This window comes from Scatophagus argus, chromosome 16 (genome assembly GCF_020382885.2).
Source record: "Scatophagus argus isolate fScaArg1 chromosome 16, fScaArg1.pri, whole genome shotgun sequence".
In the NCBI taxonomy this organism is placed as follows: Eukaryota; Metazoa; Chordata; class Actinopteri; family Scatophagidae; genus Scatophagus; species Scatophagus argus.
Window position 1 is genome coordinate 7,002,842 of NC_058508.1, and position 18,879 is coordinate 7,021,720.

Genomic DNA, 18,879 nt, shown 5'->3' on the forward strand with positions numbered 1-18,879 from the left:
TTTTTTTGCTCCCAATTTGAGGCGCTACCCGCTTGAGAAATAACACATGCTCCGCTTTCCCTGAGGACAGGAAATTATTACCTCTCACTCCAGTGATCATTGCTGTTTCCTTTATTCCATCAGAGTTGCATTCTAGGTAAGAGCATGTCGTGCAAACACAGGCAACACGTGCTCACTGAGGCGTCTGATGCCTTACGCACGATGTTTACGTATTGTGTCGGAGAGGGGACGCGTTCGAGACGTGATGGCAGCCTGTGAGGTGTCCTTCCAGACCAGGTGGCAGGCGAATATCATTATTATTGCGCCCCGGACAGATGGCGAGGCTTTTCATGTCCCCCTGCCGGATATGGATACGATCCCTGTTCACTGTGATGTTAATTAAAAGCTGGTTTTCAGAACATGTCAAACTTTTCTTAAGAGCCACATGTAAATTAATTCTGCAATCAACCAACAGAGCCAAGCGCTATTTTGAAACGAGTTGTTAAGAACAATACAGCAGGTTAGGTGATCAGCGAAACTAAGCTAAAATCATTTGGCCTAATTTAATCAGAAAAGTATATACTGCATGTACGTGTCTTAAGTATCAGGGTGAAAAGAGATGAAGCCCTTTCTCAGATACAAAGGTAAGGTAACCCGAGTGTTAAGTGGGTATACCCCCCATTTAACCCATGAACACACAGAGTGTTAAACTGACAAGTCGCTTCATAATTTTAATTTACCTGTAATGTGATACCGTGCAGAAAACAAACCAGTGAGCCGCGGGTTGCTACTTCACAGGAAGTGCGCTGGTTTTGAACGTAGAGTCAGAGGCAGAGTGTTGATTTAATGGACAAAACAAGGACACATTTTGCTCGCGCCGATAAGACAGGCCCTGTTCAACAAGCAGACTGTGTCTAATTCACACACGCGTACTGACGCGCACGCACACGGGGTTTTTATTTCCAGCACCATGCCATGTTTATCCAAGAGCCGTGGAGTATAAATCCAAGGTCTGTGCTGCTGCGGTCTCATATCGTTCCAACACTCTCTCCCCTGAGACTTTGGAATAACTGCAAAACTTAAACCCTGAAACCTTGAACAGTAGCCTGTTTGGGGGTCATCCAGGCCTGCAGGAACACTGCGCTATATATACAGTATATATATATATCTCAGTCACGGGCACTTCTCCACTTTAAAAATGGTGGAGACTCGTTTCATCACGATCACGAGTCTTTTAGGTTTTATTAATGTGGTGGAGAGAAAGAAATTGTGCAAAATCAAACATAAATTCTCCCTATATTGAGGTCTTGAATTAACCACCTTGTAATTAAAAACGCGACAACAGCACCTGCTGTCTATAAAGACAATTGGCCTGTAGGTGCTGGTGAGGTTTTGGTTGCCCAATGAATCACCGACGGTCCGTGTACCTCTGGCTTGTTGAACTGACGCTGCTCATCGTTCTGCCGTTGCAGGTCCTCGCTGCTGGATATCAATCGTAGGATAAACGGAGGAGAGAGTGACACCGGGTGAGTTTGGCGCAGACAGTTGTACATTAGCAGGTAAACTGGGGTCCAAGGTGCGCACTGAGCCGCCTATGATACCAACAACGCGGATGGAAAGAACTTTAATGTGGAACCCTCACAGAGTTTTACAACGGAGGCTGAGAGTAGAGACAGACTGGCAGTTTATATTATAACTTCGAGGAGGCCAGAGGGACAGATCAGACAGCAGTCAGCCGACACTCCGTGCTTTACTGTAAGGATAAAGGGGAATAAATACCCGACAGGTAGAGATAAGCACTTAGGAAAGGGTCTTGCATCATCTGCGCACCTGGAGGCTTGTGTGAGTAGGAAGATGTCCAGAGAGGAGCAGAGCCTTTCGGAGGTTGAGCTCAGTCCAGGGATGTCGGACGACAGTCGCTCCTTGTCGCCGGGTCATTCCTCCGGTGCGGCCGGCGGTGGGGACTCGCCTCTACACGGGCACCAGCAGCCCCAGCTGGCGGGTCTGGACGACTCGGCGGCGGGCTGCTCGTCCGTCAAATCCGATGATGAGGACGACCGCTTCCCCGCAGAAATCCGTGATGCGGTGAGTCAGGTGCTCAACTGCTACGACTGGACCCTCGTGCCTATGCCGGTGCGCGTGAACACCGGAAGCAAGAACAAGCCGCACGTAAAGAGGCCCATGAACGCATTCATGGTGTGGGCGCAGGCGGCGAGGAGGAAACTGGCCGACCAACATCCGCACCTGCACAATGCGGAGCTCAGCAAGACCCTGGGGAAGCTCTGGAGGTGAGGAGGCCACTTCATGTGCATAGCTCAGGGCTGATAGTCTTCTCAGTGTCAAATCACTACAGTGATCTGAGCATGCTCACAATCACAGAGGCCTAGCAGTGAAATGCACTAACAGCAGGGGTGTTCAGGGCACTTAGGTGCGGGTACCCTAACTGAAACATCACTGCTAAAGATAAGGGCCACGGTTTACTTGTAGGTTGGGTTCTAGTGAAAATCGCTCCATGTTAGGACAGGACAACAGAGGTCAGGGTCAATCCTGATAGTTTAAATGCAACTGTGTTCAAGTTCCTAAATAATGAAAAGACCATTTCATTTCCTAAAGGTTGACTTGCAAAGAAATATGAACCCAGTCAGCTGATATTTTTCACCCTGTCCTCAAATCCTAAATTCCCCATAATTTGTTTTCCTCTTCCTTTGCTTTTTTTGAATCATCACTCCTCCATGGATTTTACTTCAGGCCAATATTGAGAAACGAGGGTGGTGCAGGATGTTACAGATAAAACTGTTAAAGCACACTGTAGATTATTGTGCAGATCCAAACACCACTATTTTATTATGTTTTATTTGGGATCTTTTTAGTTATTCTTAATATTACCATAATTATGTAACAAGAATTTGTCTTTTCCCCTTGACTATTTGGTTTGAGTAGTTTTCTTCTGAACAAGATCATCGTTTTGACCTTGCTCATCTGAAAATGTCACAAGAAAACATTCCCTGAAAAGAGCTGAAATGCAATGTTATGTTTTCTGCAAAATGTCTTTGCTTTAAATGGGGATGTGTTACTAGAGAAACAGTTGCTCTGCCATGTTGTCTCACTGCCCACTTTTGGACATAGCTCACCAGTTAAGGAGCATTTCTTGTTACTGTGAGTATGTGCCACGTTTCTGAATCCAGACTAGTTTTATACACTATTTAATCAATGACCATGTTGTAAATAGCTTTCAAGGAAGGGCTGGTCTTACTCATTTGCTTGTTTACATATTTATATATTTTTTTGTCTTTGACCTGAAATGTCTAATGTTCGCTGGTCAGCCAGAATAACAGTCATTTTTTGCAGTTATACAGTCTCCTAAAAAGTCTTGTGTCTGATATCAAAATCGTTGCCTCTTGATCACACAACCCCTGCAGATCTTCAAGTTAAGTTCTGTCAGACCGTCCATCTAGTTTCTATTTTCTCACACAGTTCACTGTTGCTGACAAGCAGGTCAGAAAGGTTAAATGAATTAACCTTGTGGGGAAGGAAGATTAATTAGATGAAGACTTGACCTTGGGCTCAGACAGAATTGGTTAATTGGCACAGAAACATGATGAACAGCAAGCCTGAGGAAGGTCGGGGGTTTCTCATGCCACTCCTGCAGACAGGATGCATCTTTTGGCCTTTATTATTTCATTACTGTCCAGGAGTCAAAATTGTCCTGGCAGGCATAACATTAGAAGCAGCTGCACAGATGTCATGAGGGAAGTCTCATGCATTAATGTGGACAGAACATGAATCAAATTTATTACTGGAAAGTCAGTGTGCGGCTAAGTGTATCGCTTAACTGTGAAAGATCCATAGAGTGTGCTCTGGTATTCCCTTATGCCCAATAATCAGTGTAGCCTAATTTTAACTCAGTGCTGAGACCTTTCTCTCTGTTCTTCGTGCCCTAAACAAACCTACCTACATTTTCTATTTTATCCAAGGCTTCTTAATGAAAGCGACAAGCGACCCTTTATTGAGGAGGCAGAAAGGCTGAGGAAGCAGCACAAGAAGGACTATCCCGACTACAAATACCAGCCGCGACGTCGCAAGAACGGAAAGCCTGGTTCTGGATCAGGAAGTGAAGCAGACGGCTATTCGGAGGGTGAGGTCAGCCACAGCCAATCCCACTACAAGGGCCTCCACCTGGAAGTGGTCCACAGTGGGGGAGCCGGGTCCCCTCTGGCAGATGGGCACCACCCTCATGCTGCAGGTGGGCTGCCGGCGCCCCCCACCCCCTCACTATCCCACTTACACATTCCCCATCACACTGTTAGTTTAGCCTGGATACAATTGGACAATGTGACACACAAAGGAATTGTTTTTTCAGCCTGCCAAGAAAACTACTGTAACTGCATGCTGTCTTGTGTCTCTACAGGTCAGAGTCACAGTCCTCCCACACCTCCCACAACTCCCAAGACCGAGCCTCAGTCTGGTAAGGCAGGGGATGGAAAACGGGAGGGTGCTGGGAATGGGGGCTCCCGTGGCACAATGGGAGCGGAGGGAAGCTCAGGTGCTCCGGGATCTGGGAAACCACACATCGACTTTGGTAATGTGGACATTGGTGAGATGAGCCATGAGGTGATGGTCAACATGGAACCTTTTGATGTCAATGAGTTTGACCAGTACCTTCCCCCCAATGGGCACCCAGGGGTTGGGCAGAGCACTGGGGCAGTAGGAGCTGCAGCAGCTTCTCCAGCCTCTCCATACACTTATGGCATCTCCTCAGCTCTGGCAGCGGCCAGTGGACACTCAGCAGCCTGGCTCACCAAGCAGCAGCAGCAGCCACAGCAACATCATGGCTCCCCTCTCGGCTCAGATCCCTCCAAGACCCAGATCAAGAGCGAAGCCGGGGGTGCTGGGGGTCACTTTGCAGAGGCAGCCTCAGCTGGTTCCCATGTCACCTATGCTCCCCTCAGCCTTCCTCACTACAGTTCTGCCTTCCCCTCACTGGCCTCTAGGGCCCAGTTTGCTGAATATGCTGACCACCAGGCCTCAGGGTCATACTACGCCCACTCCAGCCAGGCCTCGGGATTGTACTCTGCCTTCTCTTACATGGGGCCCTCACAAAGACCCCTGTACACTGCCATCACTGATCCAGCCAATGTACCGCAGTCACACAGCCCCACGCACTGGGAACAGCCCGTCTACACGACCCTGTCGCGGCCATGACAGATAACGAGACCAGAGGGCACTGGTGCAGGTTCAGCCCCCACGTCAGACCCAAGAAGCGGGAGCAAAAACAGCAATGCTGGTTGTAGCAATGGTGAAAGTGGTCTGGGCCATGGGGAGTGGGCAGGCACCGGGGGAGTCGGCTGGGGAGGTGCGAACGGAGAAACGCAGCTCTGCTCTCGCCCAGAGGTAGAAATGCTGTCACAGCTCAAGAATGAGCTTGGGGTGTGGAGCTTTTAAAGCATGGTCGATTATTTGGGGGTGTAGTAGTGCCACCGTGTATTACTGTGGTAGTGCAGAGGAAAAACACCCACTCACCACCACTGCAGAGTTCTAGGTTAGATTCACGGCAGCAAAACCTCCTGTGACAGAGTTCGTAAGTGAGGAAGGATCATGTCCATGTCAGTTTGGTGACTCCACGTGCATCAGAGGAGGCACACTGTAGTCTACACCTCCTACAAACCACAAGGGCTCAGTGGCAGCAGGGATCATGGTGCATATTGATAATAAGACACAACTTGATCAGTATTGCGGAGAGTGTGATTGACAGGGAGCCAAATTCATTCTATATGAATATTTGTTTTTGTTTTGTACCAGAAGAATGGAGTGCCAAACTATCTGACTGAGGCACATTCACTTCTCAGTCAAGGCTGACCTTTTATCAAACAGTTGTTAGTTTTGTATTGCTCTTCAAGATCAATACAACAAATACTGCTAACGTTCTGTTGATGTCTGAGGCACATTTGTGCTCATTTAGTTCACATTACTATGCTGTGTTTGCTTAAAATTCCCTTTGTACACACAGTGAACGTGTGTGGGAGATAAATGCCGGAAACCATGTTGAGGTTTTGTTTAGTGAAATGTGTATTACTCTGAAAACTATTTTCATGATGACCAGCTATTATCAGGATAGTTTTTCCATGTACTTGAAATGACAAACGTATGTATATTGATGCATACAGATTTGAGATATTTGTGAAATGACCAAAGTTTTAGACCAAAACTCGTAAAGAAGAAACAGATGTTTCTCCCAACGTGACACTGAAAACTACCTTACATTTTATCACTAATTAGTTGTCTTTTAGCCTTTTCCACCATTACTTATTGTAGATACTTCAAACATATTGCCTTTGTCACAATGACACCGATGAGTGTGATGATTTTCATTAGAATCTGACATATTCGTGAAGAACATTCATGAAAAAAGATGTATTTATAATTGGATGATCGATTTGTACCACCATGGTCACAGTGTGTCATAGAATACATGTTAGAAACATTTTCTTGTTTTAATACTGTCAGTCGCTTTTTGCCATTATTATCTCCACTGAAAGTCTGCACCACTGCCTTTTCTTCTCCTTAATGTGTCATTTAAAATGTGTATATAGACCAGTGTTCAATGTGAAATGTCCTATCATTTTATTAAAGATGTGTAGCTTTTCTGAGACAGATTCAACGCTGAGTTGCCGGAGAGTGAGCGAGTGAAGCTTCCAGGAGATAAGTTTTAACACAGTGTAATATCAAATATAAAATGTGCCTTGTCCTTATAATAACTGCTACTCACATACAAAAGAGAGAAGAAACAGCCTGTATTTTATGTTAAATCATGTTAGTTAATCTGTTTTTTCCATGTTTTTCTCATTCACGCTCTCTTTGTTCTTTATGGTTTACACACGTCACCTCCTAAACAGAACTGTATTAAGTATGTTAATCTCCATCTGGGTAAGTGAAACATTTTGAAAAATTGCCATTCATTTAATTTGCTTTGCTTCCATGTATATCCTTTAAATATTCTTTATCACCACTGGACAAGGATCCAAACCATATGCATGCAGCACTTCTTGTTTTAATTCATCCATCTAAACTTAAAGCCCATTTTTATTTAGCCATTAGTTAATTTATGTTATTGTTGCTATGTGTGAAATGTCTGTAATGTTGCTATAAATTTTACATTTATTATTTATATTTGCTTGATGTTTGTGTGCGCTGTTATTGGTTTCTCTCCATGGTGAATAAAACCTTTGACTGTCACAGCCATTTTAGTATTTTGTATTTTCCATTCTTGTGTAACTGCTGCCAACACAACACAACTTCTAAATAACAGCAGGAAAAACCTAAACATGTGATGATGACTAATGATCTCTCACTTGAAATAAAGCTCCATTATCTGTGTAAGACAGTGACATTTTTCAATGGAATAATTTATGGAAATAAATGACCTTTTAATCTGAATGATAACTACATAATAGCAACACAAGTCCAATATCTAATATCCTAATGTTCAAACAACAACTGGGATTATAAAATGTTCCAATTGTTATGGAGTTAACAAAAATTCAGCAATGACAGCATGTCTTCGTGGCATTTATAGTGACTTATAGTGTCACATTCTCAGCATAATCTGTTGAGCTGATGCATATTCACTTTGACTGGCTGCAGCAGTTTACAGCTGACCATTAACAGAAGTAAGCTGTACATGAGTGATGGGGCCCTGCTTGTCCAGGCAGTGTATGAGACTGTGGGGGTGATGTGTTGCCACATTAGCAGAAGTGTCATCAGATCCACATTTATTTAATGTAGTTTGTAGCTGATTACTGAAACTGAAAGATTCTTTGATCGAATCCAGACCCAGATGGGGGAACGACTGATGCATATCCCTATATGTTGTTTGTTACAGCTTGCACGTATGTGTGTGTGTTTCTCTCTGCACTGCGGGTAAAACCTGACTCCTAATTCCCTCTCTTTAATCGGCTGTGTGATACTTTGGAAAGACAAAGAGGGCCATTGAAGGGGAGCTTGGGGAGGAGGGAAACAGGGCAATGAGGGAGCCTTACCCATAACCGCCTGGCCTGTAGCTTCACTGGGATACAAAGGGACTCTCTCTGTGCACATAGACCCCACCACCCCCACTATCCACCCTCCTCTCATCCACCACACTCACCCCATCCACTGAAAGAAAACTCCCTTTCTGTTCATTTGAAGCTGTAATGGGATTAGAACATTCCAAAAGTTAAGAGAGAAGACCAGTAGGTATCTGCATTATTTATTGGTTCAAGTGAGTTCTGAGTACCAAACTGTCCTAGCAGGTGTCAGCCAGGAGCAGCAGGCCCAGAAACAGGCAGGAGTGGCATGTGCAGCTGATGCGACATCAGCTGAAGCCATCAGCTCATCCTGCCACTGAACTGTGCAAAGCAAAAAATGGATCAAAAGCTTTGTGCGTCAGAAGGAAGGCCTGTCTTTGTTTCTCCCACACATGCTGACACACTGAAGCTTTGCTAACAGCTAACTCAGGTACACAAGAATATCCACAATCTATAAAACAAAACAGGGTTTGAATTCAAATGTGACACTATAAAATTCATCATCCCTTGATCCAATAACCCAATCAATAAATCAAGTCAATTGGAAACTGTCAGAGCACAATAGGTAAATTAAAAAGAAAGATAATAAGGTCTAAAGTAATAACAAGTCAGTTATGTATCGTATCCTTAGCTGCTTTGAGGACGACCTGATGGTGGCCTTGCTGCGCCTGCTGCTGCTGCTGAGTGTCACATGGGCTGCCCCATCCGCTCCATGAAAGGAGTGCAGCATCACCCTGAGGCGCTGTCTCCTCCAGTCACAGATGAAGACAACATGGCTGTGGCAACACACAGCTATGGATTACCAGCACAAAGTCACTTCACACACACACACACACAGTTTGTATCTTGGCTGTTTTATCCCCCCCGTCCCCCCAGTTGCATTTTTATCAAGCAGGATGTCTTTTGCATACACACTGTATATATATACACATGCTGAACATATAATCAACCCACTCATCTACCAGAGGCTGGAGTATCATCATGCAGCTTCTTCCACAACAAAGCTGTAAATCTTTTCACTCTCCCCAACATTTCAGTCCTCTCCACCTTCCAGCATGCAGTGACCCTCTTTCTGCCTGGGCAACAACCCATTTTCCCTGAACAATACAGTGACTGTTTGGCTGCTTTGTGTCTATGTGTTTGCATGGGGAGAGGAGAGGACAGAGAGCATCATGACGGTTACACCACAGTTGCACAGAGCTGCAGGAGTAAACTCGTCTCATCCCTTCGAGACAGCTCCAGAGCATGAAACCAGACGAGGAATATGTCAGGCGCCCGTACTAGTTATCATCAAAGTCCGGGTGGAGGTGTAACAGAAGAACTGATTACCATTTCTGAAGCTGTGTGAATTGATTTTGGAAATCCCCCTCTTGCTTGTAACATAATTTTCCAGTGTTTGATGTGATGCACTAGAAATTAGCCATTCTATTCAGAAATATCCCCTCATAAAAAATTGTTTTTCAAGCAGACACATGCTGCTAACTTTCATTCAAAATGACAGCAGTTACTTGTGCTGTTGTTCTTATATCTAAACTGGTTATCTATTAATCATAAAGCCAAGTGGAAAAGTCGACATACTGTGTGCAGACTCTCCAGTAAAAGCTGCATCAGCATCTCACTGTAGGTTCAGGGAAAATAAATTTCAGTCATTCCATTTCATGCTGCGTTCACCTTCACTTTCCACCTGCTCAGTTGAAGGTGGGTTATTGCATAATTATCCTGTTAAATCCCTGTATGTAACAGGTATGTAAAAACTCAGCAGAACTTAAATCATATGTGTCATGAATGAGACATTGTCATTTGTACAAAAAAGTTTATTATTACTATAAAACAGTACTTGAACGCTAATCAGCTCTCTCCTTCAGAAACAACAAATGGAATAATTACAACACAGGATTTTCTTGTAAAAAACAAAGTTAATGGCTGACTTCAGTTATATTCCCCCCTTGTGGCCCTAAGTTATAATGCAGCTGTTTAAACAAAAAGGACTGTGAATTCATACTTTGTATTTAACTTGAGTTGTGGCGCATGTAACAACACAACAAGACTGAGAATGTGATAAGCAGCACACTGCACGTGTTCAGCACATTTTATCTATTCATATTTCATCGACTCAGAGTCTCCCGATATGATGGCCGTTTGTGGATCAGGTGGGTGATAGTGGCATCCATCTCAGGACTCTTCTGAGTTTGTGCAGCTGACTGCCCTGAGACAATGGTGGGTCTGAACCACCACATGTTATTTTGTCAGTGGAGACTGGATAAGTTGCTTAATCGGTTATAATGAGCTCGTCGCAGCCCCAGTCCTCATAACTCCCATCAGGAAGGTACCTGCGGATGATGATGGGGATCTTTCTGCTCCTGTTGGAGAGGACAAACAAGACAAAAGGAAGTACAGAGAAGCGCTACACCACAGAACATGGACCTACTCATTAACCAGTGATTAAAAGAAACCATAGATGCAGGCAAGACACCATTTTATAAAGCATTACTGATCATACAGACTGTACACTTATAACTTACTTAAGCTCTTTCATTGCTATTTGCAAGGGGTCTGTTTCTCCCTCTAGCTCCACCATGACTGGTGCACACATCCTGTTGGAAACAAGCCAGCAGACAGAAATGCAGTTCAGTAAATGTGCTAAAAACTAAAAAAAAAACAAGATCTTGGAAGTCGTCACAATAAGAAACTTTCTAAAAAAGTTTATTTAATTTTAATGATCTACAGGAGCTTTTTTCCCCCATTCCGTTGACAGAACAGGGCGTCCATACATTAAATTAAAATTACTGATTAGAGTCCCTCAGACAAATCATATGCTTGATCCTTACGGAGCTCCTGCAAAGGACCAAAGTCACTTTACAGTGACACAGCTGCAATACAAATTAAGTTTATTCTTTTCTTACATTTCAATCTTATTAATGGATAATAATAATGGATTCACATGTCACAATAATTTTTACTAAATATAGCAATATTCACCAATATAACATGACAACATTTTACAAACAAGTATCTATGTTTTTTTTTTTCTGAAGACATTTCTGATGGGCAGTGGTGCAGTGGTTAGCACTGTCGCCTCACAGTAAGAGGGTTCCAGGTTTGAATCCCGGTCTGGGCCCTTCTGTGTGGAGTTTGCATGTTCTGTGCCTGTGTGTGTTTTCTTTGGGTACGTCCTGGCACAATCCCAAAAACATGCACATTAGGTATTTGCGTGTGTGATTTTCTGTCTTTGTGTGTCAGCCCTGTGCGTCTAGGTAGGATCTGATCACAACCAGGACGCAGTGTGTTGGCTCACTCATGTGAAAACACTCACGCGATCTGCAGAGCTCGTGTCCCAAGCACTCTGGCCCTCTCGTATTTCGTCATGTACGGTGTTGTGATCCTCTTCTGGTTTGCCTGCTGCCCCTCTCCTGCAGGGAGGATCTGCACGTTCTCTTGGTCCTCCTGCTCACAAGAACAAAACAACCAGGTTTGGATTCATCAAATATGGATCAAAATACATGGTCACAGAGCAGTGGAGAAGAACGAGAAACAAATCAGATTTAAACAGCAAATGGCTCGAGAAGTTACACACAAGCTATTTTTGTGTTATATTCGATTTGAAAAGCATAACTAAACTGTGAACTCACATCTTCCACATTTTCCAAGTCGTCTAATCCCTCATCCTCCTCGGCATCGTCAAAATCTCCGTCGTCGAAGCTACGAATTTGACATCGAAACAGTTATCGCAAAATAACAGATGCAAAATAAATTAGCAATGTTTTACAAGCTAAGTGGCTAAACGTTAACCAAGCTACAACGTTGAAGTTAGCCCACGTTGTATTAACGTTGTAATAAATCCTCCGCTGAATTTAAAACGTTAAAGCCGTGTGTCGTTACTTACTTATCTTCGTTATCGGACATATTTCAATTTGAAGATGGTATATGCGAATCCTTGCGATTAATTTTTTTTAGACACACTTTGTGTTGTCAAAATGTATCCGCATGAACGTGAAGAATTTACAACTTCCGGTGGCTTGGTGCGTTTGGAAATATTCCGGATGCTCAAGTGAAACATCTGTTTGGTTCCGCTTGTACTGAGTTAAAACTAGTGTTCTTTGGTACAAAATAAAAGTTGTGGTGCGAGTCGACCTTCCGACGCCTTTTTACTGACTTTGGGTTTATCAAAAGTGACACATTTGTTCACAGTTGCTGATTTATTAAACCATTAGGAATGTGTAAGTCGTTTCTCCAGAACATAATTTTTTTTCGTAAGGACGCCGTCATCATTTTTTGTAAGTATAGCTGATACATTTTAATAATGTAAAAAAACAAGGATTTCTTAAGGTGCTTGTAAAGTTTCAGAACAGAAAAGTTGCACCTAAAGTGAGATTACAGCCATGATAAAATAAAAGCATCACTTTCGTGGCTCATTTCAGTAAACATTTTGAGTGAATTTATATCCATTTTTTTCAGCATAGTAGACAACAGGAATTTCAAAAACAGTTTGAAATAAAACATAAACATAAAGTCTATAATCATTCTCCGCAGATAAGATTTAAAACTGGCAAATAAATAAATTACATACTTCAACCAATACAAGTACATAATATTATAAAATATTATGTAAAATAAAAATAAATATTGACTGCATATGCAATATGGGACAAGCAATGAAACACAGAGGAGGAAATGTATTGCTAAGTGAATTTTCTGTGAGAAATTGATTCCTTCATTTTGTCTTCACAACCAAGCTGCTCTTGAACAAAGAAATGAATGAATATAAATAAAGAAATCTGTTGTCTGAGAGTTTCTGCAGTCATGATACTTCAGCTCTTTTTGTCCACGGTGTCTTTGGGAGTCTCTGCTTTATGGTTCCGCATCTTAAAAACTTTGGTGATCTTGAACTTTCCTTTTGACTTCTTTAGCTCTTTTAGTCCCTCTTTCTGGAAGTCTGAGGAGAGATGTCACAGTTATATACATTAACACACAGGTCAATCTTTTCAACAGTTTTTGTAAGCAAGCACGAGTGTCACACAAAGTAAATTTCTCACCTTTGTTCGTCATCACGGTTTTCAAAAACACATCTTCTTCTCTTTCCCTAATCGGAAAAACAAAGATGCATTTTTTTTTTTTATTATGTTTTGATGCTCAAATTTATGAACATGAAAGCACCATGTATTGTTTATTTTTCTGTGCACCTCTGCATGTCCTGATCCAGGCTGCTGATGATCTGGTTCCTCTGTTCGATGATGACGAGCAGCTCATCCGTCAGCTGCTGCTCTCGACGTCGATCCTCCTGGTTCCAGTCACGCTCTGAATGTGAAGATGGTGTGTAACATTTAACAAAACATGGCACTTAAAGTCACTCATTTGCACTGCGTCATACTCAGATTTAAAGAAACTGCACCCAGTGAGGTTTCTGATTATCCCTTATCACACATGAGTTTCAGGTAAAAGGCAAAACTACTTTAATTCTTGAAACATCCTCATCTCTGTGTCTTTTGTTTAAGAGCCAGCTTCTCGAAAGATTACCATATATACTGAGCATGTTTGACTTTAAATATGAAGCTCTTTGTAACCCACACTAGAACAGCAGTATGGTTAGGGGTGATGCCAGAGTTTCACCACAAGGTCACTGGGATAAATAGTTGTTATTATTATCAGATATGTTAGCTGAAACAGTGCCAAAGTGATGCACACAGTAACACACTGACCTGGTTTATTAAGGATACACCTGAGCTCGTACTCCACATCTGCGTGTCTCTCCTCCAACTTCTGCTGCGTTGTCCTGTGACAATTCAAGAAACCAGCAATCACAGAACTCTCAAAAACCTTGTGAATGTAGAGTAATCAGCAGTGGAGTTGAAAAAAAGTGACACATGCAACTTACTATCAGAGCTAAACCATCGTCCTGGTCTAATCTACTTACAGATAAACCAGCTCCGTATCTCTGCGCACCAGAATATGTCTCTCGTGGATAAGAGAGAACCACTCCATTAGCATTTGTTCCTCCTCTTTATCTGAAACAAAAAAAGAGGGGTCAGAGATATTAACACCCGTATTACACGGTCAGTATTTATGGGCACTGCGCTGACAGAAAGCAAACTTCTGTGTCCTTAAATCATTTTATCTAGAGCCAGCAGGAACAATTTAGTGAACCATTCGTGCAGTCTCTCAGGTTCCTCTCCAGCTTGACTCCTCGATGTTCTATCGCCTCCAGATGTTTATACAGCTCTCTCATCTCTACCTGAAGGTCTTCTGTAGAAATATTATGGTCTGTCTGCACCTGTCAAGCAACATGTAAGAATAAAACTCAAATGCGCAATTTCTGCAAAACCAAATATGTATTTACACCAGAAAAAATTACATGTAATCCCTATTAAGTAACCCTATTAACTTTTTGATGACTGCTAAAATAATTAGTGTTAAAAACTCTCAACTTAATAAAGCACCTGCTGCTTCTATTAAAGTTGAACATGATGACGTAGACAAAAAGCTAAAAGTCAGATTTTAGCTTTTTGGGCAGAAAAAGTACAAACACGTCAGTTGGTATAAAGATGAATTGAGGTTTTTTTTAATATGCTGCCTTTTCAGCTCTAAATCTAGCCACTGTACCTTCCTCTTGATGAGTGGAAAACCATGTCCTGGAGCAGAGGCCTGTCTAGATGCAAAGGACTGACAAGTGTTTGATTTGGTCATTGCAGGCTTTCGATCAAAAGGGTTCTCTCTGCAGGACGGCTACAAAAGGAAAGAAAATGGAAGACGGGCAGTTTACACTGTATGTGACTGTCTTGTTAAAGTACGATCATGACAGACACTGATGTGAAACCTGCCTAAGCTGGTGTGATAGGTTTACACAGCATCACCATTACAAGCACTCTTTTGAGAGGAGTCACGTATCGTGGTTATGAGTCTGTGACTGCACAAGAACACCTTTTTTTATTAGATATTAGTACCAGCAGTTAGCTATTGTCTTTATTCATACCTTAGTGTGACATGATGTGACCTGTTCACATTTATTTTCCTCTGTTGTCTCAGCAGGTAAAAAGGAACTTTGACAGTGGGCAGATATGGCAGCTGGCCCCGAGAGACTCCGAGGTAAAATGTGACGCTGTGTTTCAGCTGAAGTGACATGGTCTGCTGCTGCTGCTGCTGCTGCTGCTGCTGCTGCTTCAGTCGCATCTGCTGGTGAGCTTCCTGTGGTTCCAGTTTCATCCAAATGTGATATTCCAATCTGACTTGTATCTCCAGCTGGTCCCTTTGTGTCAGCAACTGGTCTCAGATCGCCTTCATTCCCTGAATGGGTAGTTGCATGACTGTCTTCATCCACATCCTCTTCAAACGGATTGGGAGCAGGCACTTTGGGTCTGTACCACGACCTGCCCAGGTTAGAGACAGATGTGGATCGAGGAACTGGAGCCGGAGCAAGAGGCAGTTGCATCCAGGGTCCGGGATGGATGATGGTCAGCCATGGGTGGTTGGTTTTCACTTTTGGGCTCCCACTGGTTGGGCTGGTGCTGTGAGGGGGAAAGACAAGACGTGTTCAAAGAAGGGGAGTCCACGAGTGAAGTGAATTTTCTATTATTATATCATTGTTATTCTTATGAGACTGTAACTCCTTACAGGTCCAGCTCCTTCAGACATTCATGCTTTTCTGTAGGAGCTTTTAAACCGTGGACTGCAGTAGCAACTGAAATAGAAACCGTGCCGACTTCCACACCTTCGCGCAAAACTCTCAAATGTCCGATGCGAAGAAATAGTTCAGAAGATGTTATTAAAAAACATCCCAAAATTCGCAGAATTTTGTTGTTGCTGATATCTTTGTGGTGTTGTGAATTTTAGCCACCACCTCACTGGATTCAAAATATCTCGCCAAAGGACTGCGTGTGTAAAAGAAGAAGATTTTTGAAAACACAACTTGTTCAAGAGAAACACAGGAGAAGTAAGTAGAGAAAGGACTCTTTCTGTACACTCACACGTGAGGTGAACTGGGTGAACATTTATTTGGACTGGATGAATTGCCTGCACAGAGAAAGAGAAAAGAAAAGCAAAAATGACTTCAATGTTTTTCTCTTAGTCATGAAAGAGAAGAGCTGGCCACGGACTTGCCATCAACACAAAATAATAAAGTGTCCATTTACCTGCAGCTGGGGAGCTGTTTGTTGTCTGGGAAGATTTGGTCCTGGGTGTAGGAACAGGGCCTACAGCAGAGCCCACCATTCGCCTGGGAGCTGGAACCGGCCGACCTCCTTCCAGAACGGGTGCAGGTCTAGCTTTTCCAGCTCCTTCGACGGTCCTGTCCTTAACGCTGGGTGGGAGGACAAGAGGAGTCGCCGACTTTTTTACCGTAGTCTTCAGTCCAACAGTGCAGTCTCTTTTCTTGCTGTCTTCAGACCCTCTGCTCCTCTCCTGCATTTCTTTCCCCTCCATGTCTGCTGTTTTACAAACCAGTCTGTCCTCTGACTCTGTTTTCTTACTATAATGAGGGACACTGCTGACAACCAATCCGCTCAGAGAAAAATAACCTGCCTGAATTGCACATTTGGGCTGATTCTGAGTAGATCCAATTTGCTGACTGAGGTGAGGATGAACACTTTTACCGTCTGTTGTATGGTGAGTGCAGATTAAGGAGCCAGCATCACTTCCCTGTGTGTAAGACCTGGGTAAAAGAGTGCTGTGGCACACTGTGCACCTGAAAGACAAACATGAAATGTGCTGCATCTTTACCACACATTAACAGGAAAAAGCAATGTCATAACTGACCTGTACGGGCGTTTAAATAACCAAAACAGCTCTCTGCTTAAGTCGTATGGCCAAAGGAATCATGCAAGAATGATCACTGCAGTCACTTGAAACACATTTGGAATAAAATCTTATGTGGAAACTGCAGTCTGTCTCAAACAGATCTACACAAAGTCTAGATAAATATGGATCTGGACCTGAACAGAAGCAAAACTGCTGTTACCTTATGAACAGTGCTGTTACCTGAAACAGCTGCGATGGTAGACCTTTCCATCAATCAAATGTCTCTGTATGAGATGGACAGGCTTAAAACACAAGTTACACGGTGTTCGTTGCCTTTTGTTGAATAAACGAGCTCCTGTACCGGTTTCGAGATCAGTCGAGCCCTGAAAAGAGAAGAGAAACCAGCAACTAAGGCTATGAACCAAGGAGTTGAGAAGCAAAAGAAAGCAGGAGTGTTCACATGTTTGTTAAAAGATTTCATGCAATTACCTTATGAGCTTTCTCACCATCAGGTGTTTTACTCTTTGTACGTTTGTTTAAGACAGTGACGTGTGGTGACCTCAAACTGGTAAGACCTGCTGCAAAGTCAAGAGAAGACATGCAAATGGAGCACAGTTTGGCAAGCTAAAATGTGCTGTCTTGCTTTGATAGAGAGGAGGTGTAGGCTTCCTGAAGATTTCATACACGTGAGGTCAACTGATATGAGAGTGCACCCAAAATACTGGTAATAAACCAGGTGCATCTTAAGGCTAATTCCTTGAAAGACATTAAATTTTATATCTTGTAAAGATCACAAAGCCCCACAGATACAATCCTAAATCCCAAAACCTGTTAGTGTCCTTCAGTAACCAGACATTAAACCTCTTTCTGATTTGCTGCAAGTAGCAGAAGAAAAGCATCTGATAGAAGAGAGATTCGACACAATCAACACACCATAAGACTTCCTGTTGAAGAAAAAGTAGTACTCAGAAAGGTAGGTGATCACGCTCAGGCTGTCAGGCACCTTGGTGGAAACCATGTCATTTGGGTCCAGCAAAGCAGGGATGCCCAGCTTCATCTGTGCAACCTCAAATGCCTTCAGACCAGAAAATATAACCAGAGAATGAAGGAGGACAACAGTAAATGCAAATTATGTTTCTTTTTTCAACAGTCTTTTTGAAAACACCCAAGAGAGTTGACAGAGGTGTGCTTGCACCGAGGATGTGTGAAAATGTGGCAGGAAATAACTCACCAGTTTGTTATTTTGATAGACATTAACTTTGGAGAGGGAGCTGAAATCTCTGAGGAAAGGTGAGGGAAATTTAGAGACTGATTAACTGATGATGAAAAGACATCAATCACAAACAAACAAAACAGTTCCTTCCTGGTGAATGGTATTGAACCAGAGGTTCTACAGATATAAAGCACTGTGCAAGCACAATTAAAGATCATGAGATGAGATGAGATGATTTCAGTTTAACAGCGGTATGAAAGAGATAGAAACAAACCAACTAATCCCATTAAACTGCACAGAGAGACAGGCAGAGATTAAGCCAACAGGATCAGGTTAGTTCTAGTCAGTGTGCAGCTCCTGCTCCGTTAGCCCCAGTCAAAAAGGCAATTAAACGTCTTATCAGAACCCCCAAAACAGACAAGGACAATTTGTTTAAAATGTTAGAAATGTCCTAGTCCTGCATCTTCTTATTAGACCACTGTGGAAATAATGCCCCTCGCTTTCCACGTGACTGAACTTGACTTAGCACAGCCAGTACAGCTCTATAAAACGACTGGTTTACTTACATCAGGTCAGGTCGGTGCTTGTGGATGATGGCACAAAAGGCAAGTCCATCTCTGAATGAGGTTGACATGTTGTTTATCTCCACATTGGGGTAATGGGCGCACGTACTGCGGCACCACGCGTGTAAAGCCTTCGGTGATGCCATTGCTTGTCTGACATTTGATGTGTGGGCTGGGTGAACATGGCACTATGTGAGTTATTGGAGATCAGATAAAGCTGGCCAGGTTTGACTATGTAGAGGAAACAGGAAACGAACATCAACCTACCAAGCCTTGCAACAACTTTTGCAGAACGATTTGTGGTCAAACTTGTGCATCGAGTTGGTGAAGAAGC

The 18,879-nt window shown here is 43.0% G+C and overlaps 2 protein-coding genes, 1 long non-coding RNA gene and 1 pseudogene across 4 annotated transcripts in view; 1 reads left to right on the top strand and 3 right to left on the bottom strand.

Moving 5' to 3' along the window:
- Positions 1–1,111, bottom strand: part of LOC124073251 — a 26,389-nt gene extending 25,278 nt beyond the window's left edge. The window contains exons 1-2 of the long non-coding RNA XR_006845663.1: positions 720–1,111; positions 82–337 (exon numbers count right to left, since the gene is read on the bottom strand). This is a non-coding gene — a long non-coding RNA (uncharacterized LOC124073251). The remainder of the gene's footprint in view (positions 1–81; positions 338–719) is intronic.
- Positions 1–7,283, top strand: part of sox10 (SRY-box transcription factor 10) — an 8,364-nt gene extending 1,081 nt beyond the window's left edge. Inside the window, exons 2-4 of one of the 2 annotated variants that reach the window (XM_046415326.1) lie at positions 1,452–2,267; positions 3,954–4,222; positions 4,388–7,283. In XM_046415326.1, the coding sequence (XP_046271282.1) occupies positions 1,834–2,267; positions 3,954–4,222; positions 4,388–5,181 (1,497 nt within the window). In that variant the 5' untranslated portion in view covers positions 1,452–1,833 and the 3' untranslated portion in view covers positions 5,182–7,283. The remainder of the gene's footprint in view (positions 1–1,451; positions 2,268–3,953; positions 4,223–4,387) is intronic. The other variant, XM_046415327.1, reaches the window with a different exon arrangement.
- A 2,555-nt stretch (positions 7,284–9,838) lies between these two features.
- Positions 9,839–12,086, bottom strand: polr2f (RNA polymerase II, I and III subunit F). The gene is made up of 5 exons (XM_046415360.1): positions 11,926–12,086; positions 11,672–11,741; positions 11,356–11,486; positions 10,565–10,636; positions 9,839–10,402 (listed from the first exon to the last, which is right to left on the bottom strand). Exons 1-5 carry the CDS (start codon positions 11,943–11,945, stop codon positions 10,312–10,314), a joined length of 384 nt encoding a protein of 127 aa, XP_046271316.1. The 5' UTR covers positions 11,946–12,086; the 3' UTR covers positions 9,839–10,311.
- A 137-nt stretch (positions 12,087–12,223) lies between these two features.
- LOC124073229 lies at positions 12,224–18,744 on the bottom strand (annotated as a pseudogene).
- Positions 18,745–18,879: the final 135 nt, after the last annotated feature.